The 15332-nt window shown below is 34.9% G+C and overlaps 2 protein-coding genes across 2 annotated transcripts; both read left to right on the top strand.

The window, feature by feature from the left end:
• Nucleotides 1-9654: 9654 nt before the first annotated feature.
• Nucleotides 9655-11116, top strand: LOC134229119 (uncharacterized). Its single transcript, XM_062710836.1, has 3 exons — nt 9655-9803; nt 9898-10036; nt 10068-11116. The coding sequence occupies exons 1-3, from the start codon at nt 9655-9657 to the stop codon at nt 10761-10763; spliced, it is 984 nt and encodes a 327-aa protein (XP_062566820.1). The 3' UTR covers nt 10764-11116.
• Nucleotides 11117-11163: 47 nt separating this feature from the next.
• LOC134229120 (uncharacterized) lies at nt 11164-12255 on the top strand. The gene has a single exon (XM_062710837.1). It carries the CDS (start codon nt 11164-11166, stop codon nt 12253-12255), a length of 1092 nt encoding a protein of 363 aa, XP_062566821.1.
• The last annotated feature ends 3077 nt before the right edge of the window (nt 12256-15332 follow it).

Raw genomic sequence — 15332 nt, forward strand, 5'->3', positions numbered from 1 at the left:
AAATTCCTGTAGTATTTGTATTGTAACCCAAAATGCAATTCTCAATTCATCTAATTGTCCCCCGCTTGAAAGGGGGGGGGGGTATTAATTTGGGTCTGTCCGTCCGTCTGTCCGTCTTTCTGTCTGTCTGTAACGCTTTCGTTTCCACACGATATTGCGAGAACCCTTTGAAATTTTGCAACGAAATTATGCATAGCAACTCCCTATGGACTAAAGAAGAACCCTATTGATTATAAGGTCAAAAGGTCAAAGGTCAAGGTAATAAATTCGCAAATTCTGTGTAATAACACTTTTGTTTCCACGCGATATATCGAATAACAACTCCCTGTGGCCTAAGAAAGACCACTATTGATTTTTATGTCAAAAGGTCAAAGTTCAAGGTCGTAAATTTATACATTCTGTCTGTGTGTAACACTATCGTTTCCAGGCGATATTTCAAGAAGATTTTGAATTTTTGCAATGTAATTTTATACCAAAACTCCCTAGGACCTCTCTCACCCCTCTCAAATTGTCCCGACCAGTTTGTTTTATGAGTATTTATTGTATTACATGTCGCTATTTTTAGTACAGGGGCGTGAGGAGAGTTATTACATATTATACAGGTTCTCGACGGACTTTATATTCTTATTGTCATCTCCCTTGGGAGATGACACATTAAGATTATATGCCGGAAGTGAAGTCCTAGTGTAAGCCTCCATTAATCTTTCGGGAGTCCTCGATGTTTTACTGAGTTACAAGTAGCCTGTAAACTGGTTTACTTTTAGAAGAACTAGCTTAGGAGTGTGTGATCTACTTTCGGTTTAGGCCTATTTGAAAGCCAAGGAAAATTTAGAAAAGAAGTACAATGCTTATAAATATCTATAGTTTCGATGTGTCGTATATATATATTGATCCTCAGTACTATGCCTTATTAAATGGGTAAGCCACACAAGGAGAATTGACAATGACGTGATTTCTATATATAGATTTGTTGACGGGAAGGGAAAACTGGTTCTCGCACAAAAGAACAAGCTTACAATTAGATTCTGCAAAAAATGAACGAAGAGTGGTCATCGCTAATTTTATGTTAATTTTTTAGTCTGTAATTGGATTTATTAAATCAATTCCTGTCAAACTTTAATGATTAGCTGCTTTTAAATGAATGATAATTATTGTTGATAATTCCGTATTTTGTTATGAAAATGAATTTAAGTAAATTGTAAACACCCAGAACCACAAAGACCGCTAGAATGAAATTTCACCAAATATCGCCTTGGGAGCTCTTGCAGGCGTCCATGCTTTCCATATATATACTGCGGCCAGAAGAAACTGTGTACTTTACTGTGGAGTTTGCTGAATAAGTCATTTGGGAACTTCAGGTGTAATAATCCATATATTCATTAATTGCATTTAAATATCTCCCTTTCTGTTTTATTTCTTTGACATTATTGATACCAAGAGATGACATTTCATGCTTTCTGGAAAGCCAAACTTGTTACATCTATTAGAACTGTTTTATAAAGGCTAAATTAGACACAATGCATGCATTGTGTAAAATTTTGACAATATCGAACTTGAATATATACATGTATGTGACTTCGTGTCTGCATATAATTTTCGCCAGTTGAAAGTGGTATTGTGGTATGTCTCTCCCTTTAATTCACATGTGGAAGGTCGCGGGTTTGAATTCCGGACGATCCATTTTCTTTTTTTTTTTTCCAAAATACTTTTTTTTACTAAATGATAGTATTAAGCATGTGAAATGAAAAAGTTACGAGGCCTGGCTTGTACAAACTCATAAAATCATCATTACAGTGTGATAAATATTTCATATAAAAAGAGTCTACTATACACTTAATAAAGAATAAGCATTCAAATTTTTATATCCATATTGGCATATTTTATTTGCTTCAGTATACATGTATACATTTAATAATTCTACAAATTCAGTCAGGGGGATTCGAATCCCCCCTCGAAAAAATCCATATATACTGGCGGGGGACTACAAATGTCGATATATTAATTTAATCAACAATGGGGATGTTTTATAAACACATTGAGAACACATGGATTTGAGGGTAGCCCTGTTTGCAGATGGAAAAAATCAAAAAAAAAAATGCCGTGTAGGTACCCTTTTTTTCTTATATCAGCTAATGTGACAGGTAATGTTTAAAACCCCTGCTAGATATTTTTTCAAGTAAACAAATACCTTATTTTTTTAATGATTTTTTATTCTATATGGAATTATACAGTGAAAACAATTGCCGGTGTGATACCTAGACGTTACCTGATTGGCTATGTAAATATTTTTGATATAATTTAAAAATATCAATGGTAGAAATATATGGTGAAATGCATCAAATTTATTTTTCTTTAACTAAGAAAGCTGAAAACCTAGGATCCACCCCCCTGAAATCTTCTGCCGTAAATTGCTTTGCCAGCGTTTGGAGGATATGGGTGATTTGCATCAATTACACTTTTATGGACGAGGTTTCTTGGCATGGTGCTGGCAAGATAAAGATAGAACACTACGAAATGGCCGTAAGTGCCGAGTACAGGTCAAAATTCGCAGCTCTTCACCGCCAAGTAGTGACATCTTCATATGAGTGAAAAATGCTCGGGAGGGACGTTAAACAAGGTACAAGTAAACAAATAAATATATATAAATCATAAGTTTAAAATGATAAAATGGTTCCTTTTGAATTTTTAATTCAAATGAAGCCAATTTCAGAAAAAGTAAAAAGATCCTCTGAAATGGGGAATACGGTAATATTACACTAAGCTTATTAGCACTGGTAAATATTACACTTAATTTTTGACATAACATGTTTAGAATATGATCAAAGAAAAGGAAATTTGATTTGTTTTTTAATTTCAAAAACAATAATCAATCATTACATTTTGACGATTTAAAAAAAATCACAATGATAATTAATGCATTAGATAGTAACAATCAGGTAATCATTAATTCAATGACAAAGTATACATAATTTTTCCATATAAAAAAAACCCAACTTGACTTCCTTTACTACTCCTTTTGGACTATACTACTTTCAGCGATTACATCTCGCAAAAATGCAAGCTTCCGACATATTTCAGAGTCGAGTGTCAGATATATTAGCATATGTCAATTATTTACGTATCTTTTGAATGATTCTCTCATGTGCATGTTTAAGATGTCAGTATTTTGTGGGGGTACTGCAGTATTTCATCTTTACACGTGATCTCAATAGTCGGTTGAGCTGCCGATTCTATTTTCTTAAGATATTCAATCCATTGCTCGTCACTAATTTCAAGAACTGGTTCCATTTCTGATGCTTCCTTAGCACCTCTTACAAGTGATGCTATGATTGTTGTGTTTTCCGGTTTTATCCAGCCAAGCAGATCTTTCCTCGATGAAAACTTCAGCAATTCCGAGAAATAAAACTTTCCGAAAGTTATGAGTGACATTCTTTTTATAATTCCATGCTGTAACACATAGATTGATGAGTTTTCTTTCACTACGAATTCTTCTGGCGGTAAAAGCGACTTTAAATCAATATTGCTGAGACCACATGATTCATATATTTCTCTCAGCTTTTGATCCGATTTGTTTATATCTATTTTCATGTCATTAAAGCTCATATACACCAGTAAAAGAAATTGTTCCTTCTTGTTTGAATCAAGACACATTTTTTCTAAATGTGAGGCTAAAAAACGTAACGGTCGATTAAAAAATACAACACCATGTTTCTGAAATTCGCTACATCTAAAAAATAGTGTACAGATCTCTGGGAATCCAACGTACAGATTTTTAAATCCTGAGACAACTTTTTCAACGGTAGAGAAAGGTGTATCTGGTTTGTAAGCTTCGAAAATAGTGTGAAGGATCTGAATCCGTTCTCCCTTTGACATATCCTTCCAATTCAAACCAAAAGAGTGCAATTCATTTATTGTAAATGAGCAATTGTTTATTTCCTTTGCAATATTTTTCCAAGCTTCGTCAGTCGAAGTTATAATAACAAATGTTATATTTTTATGTGTTTCCTGACTTTGTTTGCATAAGGTGATTAACTTTTGAACAATATCACTTCTTTCCACGTCAGGAACGTCCTCGCTTGGTAACGGATCCTCGACGATGACAGAGTCCTGACAAGTACTCAAATCAACACTCAATATGTCCTCTATTACAACCGGTTCCCTTCCAGTAAAGGACTTATAAACTTGTTTAGCTGTTGCCGATTTCCCCGAACCCCATTTTCCTACGAAACATAATATTTTCCCATCGTTTTTGAGAAATTGACATGCCTCATGGAAAGTGGATGTTTTGTAGAATGGTGTCTCTAGATAAAAATGATAATTGATAGAATATAATTATTTGGACATCGTACGATTTGTCTTCATTGAATTGCATAATTCAAATTATTATTTATGTGTCTACTTAAAACATCAAATTATACCTTTGGATAATAAAGGAATCTGTTCATCTTTTCCTTTAGAAGTTTCCTCTAAAATTAAAACTGCTGTAGATTAGTTTAATCAATCATTCGTAGATCGAATATGTCTGTTTTGTTCAATGTTTTAATATTAACTCTAGAAATTAAATTCCTCTTGTAGAAGAAATATAACTGTATAATTGTAAAAGAAAAATATAAGAAAGAGGGAGACTTTGTTCAAAGTCCGTAAAATATTAGAAATACAAATGTAATGGCGGAACACTTAGTATGAAAAAGGTCTCGTAGCATTTGCCTTAATGATACATGTAGATTGTATTTGCAAATAAGGTCGTTGCATCGACCAAAGACATTGCAAAATTATGACTTTAAACGCGACTGTTTTTATTCCTTTTTCTCATTAAAATGTTTGTCAGTAAAGAGCAAGAGCCTCTTTGGATCTTATTTGGCCCTGAGAATTTCTGAAAAATCAAAACCGATCAGTTTAGGTTGCAAATGCAGTATTTATCACTTGGAGTGTTGGTGACCACGTATCTATTAATCATGACGTAATTTCTATTCAAATCATTATGACGTCATAAGATGTGCCATTTTCCTCATATCCTTTAAATTTCTCTGAAAATGGCCTAAAGTTGAAGAATTTTTCAATATTTCATATAGAGCACAACCTCTGATCCATGAAAGCTTTGTCTCTGAAGATCGAAAAACATGTTTTATTTTTTGGATCGTGGGCTGTGCTCATATTTTAATTCTTTGCTGAAAATGGTTAAATACGCATTTTTTTCTGCAAATTTCAAGAACATTGCAATTTCTCAAACCTGTTTTCCAATATATCTGGATTCTCAAAACGAAATATCTTATAGAAGATGAAAGCACCAAGTGTCTACTTTATTTTGATATATGAAATGGGAAAGAGGGTGATACTCAATTTATTGATATAAGTACAAGGCCATTTTACGCATAAGATGGCTCTTGCTCTTACCTCGTTTTAAAAATCAATTGTACATAGAACATATCGCATCAAATTAGATATGTAAATATGTCACCGTATGCAGGTGATAAAGGTATATTGGTGTATAAATAAGGGAAGCTGACAATTGAAAAGTTAAAGTCATCACGTTTATAATAAAGGTTTGTTGTTAGGTAACCATTAAAGTCTTTCTATTTAAAATAAAATATTCACATATGAAACAGATATGTAAAATTCTGAGATAAACTTTATTCTTAACTCTGGGATTTTTCGTGTTCACTTTTTGAATGGAACTTTCAATTGTTTATTTATGTGTAACATAAAGTAATTTATACCATCTATGGATTAATTATATATTGTTAAGCTTTTTCTGGATATTGTAATGCCACACTCAACCTGTATCGGCAATTTGATTTTGTCAAGTGATCATTGTCACAAGTCTGCACACTGTCTAGAAAATGTTTTCATCCACAGTTGTGACCATTCATTGAAGTTATCCACTTTTATTGCATAATTCGCTAAGTTTATTATAAGGTACGAAAGCCCACAAGACTCATTCGAGATTCAAGTTTCGAAATTCGAGATTCGAAATTCGAGTTTCGAAATTCAAGATCCAAACTAACCAATCAAAACGGGTTCAACATTTGATTACTCCCCTTTGTTATGTTTTTACTATCAAGAAATCGTTGAATGTATTTATAACAAATGGGTCATTTGCTAAAATGACAATGCAAGAAAAAATGCTTTATGTATGTAAATAAAAAAAAATTTGGATTGCATTTTGAAAAATACATATATAATTTTATTTTTTCCATTAAACACAATAGTAAATACGTGTATATGCAATATTATGTGGTCTTACCGTTGACTTTCAAACAAGTAGGTCGACTTTTTTTAATAAGATCATTGCTGAGGGAGAATATTATATTTGATTATAATTAGATATGAAATACTAGTATTATGAATCGTCTCTACACTGCGCAGTAATTCAAGGGTATATATTTCAATACATTTACAAAGGTTACATTTGTGCAGTGAGACTTGGCTGCTGAATCGAACTGTAGCTTTATAAGGTTTCACGAGTATACTTTAGTCTTTGGTCATTACGGTATGGTCAGAGACTAAAATTTAAAACCATAACACTATATTTTTGCATCTAATATCATCTACTATTGCATTGATATAAGATAAAATAAATGCTGCATTTATTTTAATTCATATTGCCAATATGTATTACATGTATAATTTTTAATTAATTCAAGAAATCAAAGCCTTAGATGAAGATAAGTAATTAAATACCTAATTTTTATGTATTTCCTCTATCAGGAAAACGAACGCGATTTTTGTTTTCCAATACTATGTCGCCTCTTAAGTTTTACAAAGTAACATTTTCAGTGTGTTAGGAAAATTAAGCAGGTGGATGGGTAGGAGTGGGGTTATTGTTAATCTTTTGACACTTGACACTTAATTATAACTTTATTTATGTGTCATCATCCCCGACAACATAGTAGATAATACAAATATATATATATATACTCCTGATAAATGTATTCTATTTAATATTTAGTAAGCCATAATATAAATTGAAGTATATCTTGTTGATAAAAATCCAATGCTTACTTAAATTTCGTTCTAATATATAAAATACTCTTTCTTGCATTATAATTTAATCAAATGACTCATTTGTTATAAATATATTTAACGATTTCTTGATATTAAAATCATAATAAAGGGGAGTTATCAAATATTGAACTTTTATTGGTTAATCTGGATCTTGAATCTCGAAACTCGAATTTTGAATCTCGAATTTCGAATCTCGTATTACAATCTCGAATTTCGTATTTCAAACCTCGAATCTCGAATGAGTCCTCTGGGCTATCGTAATAAGGATACTGTTAAAGGTTTGTGCCATCTTTTTTGCCAAATTTTTTTCTAGTCATAGTTTTAGGTTTTTATTATATTTGTTTAATTTTAATTACGAATATTATATGCTAATTTTTGTTCTTATTCTGTAAATTTTGTTTGGCATACAAATAAATGCTCATTTACAACAACTGAAAAGTTCATGTTATATTTGACAAACAAGAGGCCCATGGGCCACATCGCTCACCTGAGAAGCTTTGACCATTCTGTTCTTTACCAGATTTCCTCCTTGTAATACATAATGCATCCCCACCCTACCCCACTGATCATAATTTAGACATTTTGAAATCTACACTACCCCAGGATCCTTCCATGTGCACATAAGTTTCAACTTTTCTGGCAAAGTGGTTCTTAAGAAGAAGATTTTCAAAGATTTTTCCTATATATTTCTATGTAAAACGTTGATTCCCCATTGTGGCCCCTCCCTACCCCCGGAGGTCATGATTTGAACAATTTAGAATCTACACTACACCAGGATGCTTCCACATAAGTTTTAGCTTTTCTGGCCCAGTGGTTCTTGAGAAGAAGATTTTCAAAGATTTTCCTATATATTCCTATGTAAAACTTTGATTCCCCGTTGTGGCCCCGCCATTCCCCCGGGGGTCATGATTTGAACAATTTAGAATCGACACTATACCAGGATGCTTCCATAATTTACAGCTTTTCTGGTCCAGTGGTTCTTGAGAAAAAGATTTTCAAAGATTTTTCCTATATATTTCTATGTAAAACTTTGATTCCCCATAGTGGCCCCGCCCTTCCCCTGGGGGTCATGATTTGAACAATTTAGAATCTACATTTGCCCAGGATGCTTACACGTAAGTTTCAGCTTTTCTGGCCCAGTGGTTCTTGAGAAGAAGATTTTCAAAGATTTTTCCTATATATTCCTATATTAAACTTTGATTCCCCATTGTGGCCCCGCCCTTCCCCCGGGGTTCATGATTTGAACAATTTAGAATCTACACTATACCAGGATGCCTCTATATAAGTTTCAGCTTTTCTGGCCCAGTGGTTCTTGAAAAGAAGATTTTCAAAGTTTTTTTCTATATATTCCTATGTAAAACTTTGATTCCCCATTGTGGCCCCTCCCTACCCCTGGAGGTCATGATTTGAACAATTTAGAATTTACACTGCACCAGGATGCTTCCACATAAGTTTTAGCTTTTCTAGCCCAGTGGTTCTTGAGAAGAAGATTTTCAAAGATTTTTCCTATATACACTGTATTTCTATGTAAAACTTTGATTCCTCATTGTGGCCCCGCCCTTCCCCCGGGGGTCATGATTTGAACAATTTAGAATTTACACTATACCAGGATGCTTCCATATAAGTTTCAGCTTTTCTGGCCCAGTGGTTCTTGAGAAGAAGATTTTCAAAGATTTTTCCTATATATTCCTATGTAAAACTTTGATTCCCCATTGTGGCCCCGCCCTTCCCCCGGGGGCCATTATTTGAACAATTTAGAATCTACACTATACCAGGATGCTTCCATATAAGTTTCAGCTTTTCTGGCCCAGTGGTTCTTGAGAAGAAGATTTTTTAATGACCCCACCCTATTTTTGTCTTTTCTTGATTATCTCCCCTTGTGAGGGAACTTGGCCCTTTATTTTAACAATTTAAATTTCCCTTCACCCAAGGATGCTTTGTACCAAGTTTGGTCAAAATTGGCCCAGTGGTTCTTGAGAAGAAGTCGAAAATGTGAAAAGTTTACAGAAGGACAGACGGACAGACAGACAGACAGCTAGACGGACGACGGACAAAATGTGATCAGAAAAGCTTACTTGAGCCTTCGGCTCAGTTGAGCTAAAAACAGAGCAGAGTAGACTCATGTATTGAGATTTTGGTTTACAGTCAGAAAAACAAGAACGATGGTATAAATCGTCATTATATTTAAATGTCGAGTTGATGGACAAAAGTCTTTTCGTCTTCTCTGTATAGGATTTTAAACACATTCTGCTTAATATGAATTCAAAAATGAATATGCTTTTATACAGCAATATGCTTTGGTTGTTGTCACAATTGATATTGCCTATATGTTATATGCAGAGTGCATATAATATTTTGTTATTGGCAATAAAGTTTACATAAATTTTGATCTCAAACATCTGGGTGCATACATCTGAGTTGAGTAATTAATAACATATGCAGTCAAAGGGTTCCAAAATTTATGTAGAGATAAAAATATCAAGTTTGATTAGTTATCAATGATATATCGGACTTGACACACACTGAGAATGATGTGTTAAGTCCTGAGAAGAAGTAATATCTGTTTGCCTTATTATATATAAGGCACATCTTAGGTTAGCTTAGACATATCATAGTTTATTAAAACAGTGAAATCATTTTGTAGGAGTCATGCCTAGGAAAAAGACTTCCAAACAGACAGACGGCCAGGGTATGGAAGCGCCATCCGCAAAACGTCGGAAGCCAAATCAAGCTTCGGGGGCCACAAAACCAGACCAAGTCCCCATTGACTATCAAAAACTCGCCGCAGAGATCCTACGGCAACAAAATTTGCACCAACCTCAGTCGACTGGTGAAGAAAGAAACCAGGAACAGACTCTGCATCAATGACAATATCACAGATTAATACAACAGCTTCAATGTCATCACAGCCTGCTACATCAGGGTCACAAGCTTCTACATAGGGTCACAAGCTTCTACATCAGGGTCACAAGCTTCTACATCAGGGACACAAGATGCTACCTCAGGGTCACAAGCTGACACAACAGCAACTGTGTCACAACTAGTATCTAGGATATTTGAAGGTGAGCCAGCAGGCACAGCACCCAATAAAACATAATTACATATCAATCACTGATGGCATTCCTCTTGGTGCAACCGTACCTTACAAAATTAAGTCAAAAATATGGTCAAATGAATTTATAGATTTGCGTGGTCTCTTGACGCACCAAGAGGAAGACCCAGTGACCTTACTGATCACACCAGGGGTAATAAATTTGCAACATAGTCGAAAGTCTAAAACGCCTCTGTCCATCAACCAATGGACAGATGCGTTTCTGGTTTTTACGTGTATCGTTATACAACAGAAACCCAATGAGGCTCCCCACCTGCTTAAGTACATGTCATTCATAAGGGAGCTACAAAAACTTCATGGGGATTCAGCGTGGCGATCATACGATGAGTCTTTCAGGAAGTTAAGGGAGACAGTAGACCTTCCGTGGCAAAAGCCAGTGGAGGAACTACGTGGTAAATCATTAGCTGTTTCCACAAAACAATCTAATGGGCAGCCTTTTCGTGGGAAACAGGTGGGGAGAATCGGTGGGGTCAGATTCTGCTTCGCCTATAACCAAGGTAACAAATGTAAGTCAACTCCCTGTCCATTCACCCTCATTTGCCAAGCCTGTAGAGGTAATCACCCCAAAATTAAATGTAAATCTACAGAAAAATCTGAACATGATAGGACCTCTCCCAACCCCAGTAAAGGCAAACAAACTAAATGACCATTTAAGGGGTTATGATGACCAATTGAGAGATTATTTGGTAAAAGGTTTCAGTTTCGGATTTTCCCTGGGATGTGAAAACACTCCTACAGCGTCTTTGTCAAAAAACCATAAATCAGCTCAAAATCACCCAGAAATCATACAAGATTACATACAAAAGGGCCTTGAGCTCCATCGTATAGCAGGACCTTTCCCAAACCCTCCTTTCGATCCATTTGTGTCATCCGCTTTAGGTGTCATACCAAAATCAGAACCAGGAAAATTTCGTATTATTCATGATCTTTCTTATCCAAAAACAAATTCTGTTTACACCCATATTCCAAAAGAAAATTCAGAAGTTCATTATGACTCAATTGATTGGATTATAAATTTAGTGCAAAATCATGGCCTTCGGTGCCTGATGGCAAAGACCGATATTGAAGATGCATTCCGAATCATTCCAATTTGCCCAGAAGATTATCATTTACTAGTGTTTTCTTGGCAAGGAAAATATTACTTTGACAAATGTCTCCCAATGGGGGCAAGTAGTTCTTGCCAGATACTTGAAAAATTCATTGTAGCTCTACAGTGGATACTACAGTCAAAATTCGGGGTTGGGGGAATGTCACATATTCTGGATGACTTCTTCTTTATTGGACCTGCGAACTCTGAAAGCTGTAAGAACGACTTAACAAATTTCCTCTTTCTGTGCAAAAATATTGGTGTCCCTATCAAAATGTCAAAGACACAGACTCCAACTACAAAAATTATAATCTATGGTATTGAAATTGATTCCAACAAAATGGAAGCACGGCTACTAGCGGACAAAATTAACAAGATTAAAATGCATTTGGTAGAACTTTTACAAAAAGATCAAACTACATTACGTGAACTTCAATCTCTGATTGGTTTACTCAATTTCGCGTGCTCAGTAGTGGTTCCAGAGCGTGCTTTTCTCCGACGCATGATTGATCTAACTTGTGGAGTAACTGAACCTGCATCACACATTCACTTAACTAGGGAAACAAAAGCAGATATGGAAACATGGCTATCTTTCATAAGCTGCTTTCACGGGAAGTCAGTTTTTCTTCCGCAAAAGTGGTTGTCCACAGATCACCTTACCCTTTACACAGATGTATCAGGGTCATTGGGCTTTGCGGCGATTTTAGGTAATGAGTGGTTTGCATCTCACTTGGACTTTTTACAAAATGATTGTCAAATAGCAGTCAAAGAGTTATTTCCCATTGTACTAGCTATAGGAATATGGGGGAACAAAATCAAAAATAAAAGAATCCTATTCATGTCTGACAATATGGCAGTAGTACAAATCATTAACAAACAAACATCAAAAGACAAAACAATTATGAGATTAGTGCGCCGCTTAGTTTTAGCAACCTTAGAAAACAACATTCATTTCCGAGCAAAACACAATCCGGGAAAGCATAATATCACTGCTGATCGTGCCTCTCCCGTTTTCAATTTCAGGCAGCTTTCCAGTCTGCACCTCACTTAACCCGCCAGCCGACACAAATCCCTCAAGCCAGTTTAAACATTTGAACTCATCAGCTTGCAATCTTCTGTCAAAAGCTCTTACAAAGAGTTCAAGCGCTGCCTACAAAAGATCATGGGACATGCTAGTGAGCACATTTCCCTCCATCAAATCCTTGCCTGTCTCACCATCTACATTATGTAAGTATATTTCTTACTTATTTGACAACGGATATTCTCCAAATAGCATTGCAACGATGTATCAGCAATTAGTTATGTACATAAATTGTTTGGGACAACAGACCCATGGGATAGATTTCTGGTAAAAAAGGTCATGCAAGGCTGTTACCATTTAGCCCCGTGTAAAGATTCACGTTACCAATCACAGGTCCCATTTTACACAAGTTAATTCAAGGGCTTCAGTTCTCTGTTCTCTGTCTATGCATTTTTACGGCTAGGGGAAGTAGTAGTTAAGGCGAAAAGTCTAGCTAGCACAGTCATCCAACGAGAAGATATTTCATTTACCCTAAACGAGAACTCACCCATCGAAGTTGTAATTGTCTTAAAACACTTTAAAACAAATAAAACAAAGGACCTCATCCAGATCCACTTGAAGGCCTTAAAAGACAACAACATGATGTGCCCCGTGAATGCCTTGTATGAATATGTGAATATGTTTGGTCATCACACCGGGCCTCTTTACCAGTTCATTGGGGGGAAACCAGTCCCATATTCTTTTGTAGCAAAACATCTTCAAAATACAATTCAATTCATTGGTCTCAATCCTGCTCTGTACAAAGGCCATAGTTTCAGGATAGGAGCAGCTACACATGCTGCAAAGTTAGGTTTTTCGGAAAACAGTATTCAAAAAATGGGCCGATGGAACTCAGATGCCATTCGTAAGTATGTACGCCTCGAAAGCTTTAAAATATAGAAACTTTATCAAAATGCAGAACTATCTTTGTTGGAATAAGTAGTAAGTACAGGTTAACTACTAATATGCAAGAACTTTAAACGTGGTGTTTTTTCAACCCACCAGGTCAGAAATTAACTGCTAGGGGATTGAAAAAACCATTTATTACAAGTGCACAGGTCAGAAGTAAACTGCGGTGCAACTGAAACTATACACAGGTCAGAAGTAAACTGCTATGTAACTAAAACTATACACAGGTCAGAAGTAAACTGCTGGGTGTCTTAAACTATACACAGGTCAGTAGTGAACTGCTGTGCAAACAGGTTTTCATGTAAATATATAGTGATGTTTATATTTGGAAAATGTTTTTTGCCTTGTTATTCACAGATATGTGTAGTGCAATGTATTAATCTAGTCCCAAATTTTCCAGCTGTGCCTGCTGGTCCTCATGTTTTGCTATTATAAATAATGTAATGTAAGGGTCAAAATGCAATGTTTTGAAAGCTAGTCTCCAAAAATTTACATCTGGATTAATTATCCTTTTTTACAAACAGAGTGAATTGTTTAACTGTTTACATATTTTTTTCTTGTATGTTAAGATTTACAAAAACTATGTGTCAAAATAGTGTTGATATTGGTCTGCATACCAAAACCATAAGTGCATTTTGTGTGGTCTACCCTTAGATGGCTAGTCCACTTTGGTTGGCGTTTTTGCAAACGTGGTTTGCCTTTTGTGGGCTTCTGTTTTTATTTTTGAACGCCAACTTTTTGGTTGTAATGTATATATGTTTTACAATTTTTTCTGTTATTTCGTACATTATTTGACATGTAACAGGGGAGATCATTACACAACTTTAATTGTTTATGTAAAAGAATATTTGTATAAGGTTTTTTGATCTCCCCATTTATTGTATTCTTTAATACTCATTGTCATTTTCAATAAATGACAATTCACACAAATATGGAGTTGTGATTTTTATCCAGGAAGAAAGTGAAAGGTTATTTAGATCTCAATAATATGTAAACAAGCAGGTATTACATAAATATGCTTTTATACAGCTGTACAGGTCGCAATTGGTATCAATGAAAATTGTCACAGATTGAGTTTATCATTTGTGAATGTAACGTCAAAAGGAAAAAAAATCTATAGAAACACTTTACAACTTTTTAATATAAGTAATCAATTTTTTTCTCACGTAATATTCTTTTTCTGTAACAGTGGCACACAACAGCTACCAGAGCGAGGACAAGGAGGACAAGTACCCCGACAGCCACGCCTATATATAGCCTCAGAAGAGATGAGGGGTCGCCATCATGCACAACAGAACTTCACAGACACACAAAAAGTAAACATTTTAAATCATGCTCATATGCATGTATTGTCATTTCATTTTTTTAATTCATTATCTTGACTTATCTACATACAGAGCGACGAAAAAAAATACACCCTAATATTTAAAAAAAACCAAGTTGAAACATTTGAAATACACAGTATTTTTGTAATTATTTCTTTCCTTTCAATTTCTGTGAAGATTGAATGTCTTCAATCGTTCATATATTTGTGAATTCTCTCGTTTAAAATCATCATTTAGAATTCTCAAGTGGACATAATAATCTTGTCAGCAAATACATTTATCATTAAGTCAAATGCTGATTGAATTTTTATCATATTGATTATTAGGCCATTATTTATCCACTGAGTTGTCCTCGAATTTTCCAATTTCTTACCGATCATGACAAGAAGCACACTGTTTGGGTGACCAATACGCAGGGGATGCTCACTCCTCCTGATCCTATCTCTGAGGTCCGTGTTTGGTTTGTTCCTATTTTGTACTGTTAAATGAACTTTAAAGCTCGAATAATGTTCGTTGTCTCATTTAAAAAGTTACAGAGAATTGTTGGTAAAACTCCTCCAGATATTTCACACATCTGGTTTTAGCTCACATCATGACTGGCGAACAAATTTCCACTAGAATTAATACATGTTCCACAAGGATAGCTTTCCAGAAAGCATTAAATGTGAACCCTTTTGTTATAAACAATATCAAAAATGCAACCCCTTCAGTACTGTTGTTTTACTTAAAAAAAAAACGGGCTTCATATTTTAGCGGCATTGGCGCAGAAAACAATGTGCTAATTCATGAATAGCGCTAGGAAATCTTATATTAATTTTGAATAATATATACGTG

This window comes from Saccostrea cucullata, unplaced genomic scaffold (assembly GCF_032062105.1).
Source record: "Saccostrea cucullata isolate Sc308-1 unplaced genomic scaffold, CSIRO_AGI_Scuc_v1 ctg4870, whole genome shotgun sequence".
NCBI lineage: Eukaryota > Metazoa > Mollusca > Bivalvia > Ostreida > Ostreidae > Saccostrea > Saccostrea cuccullata.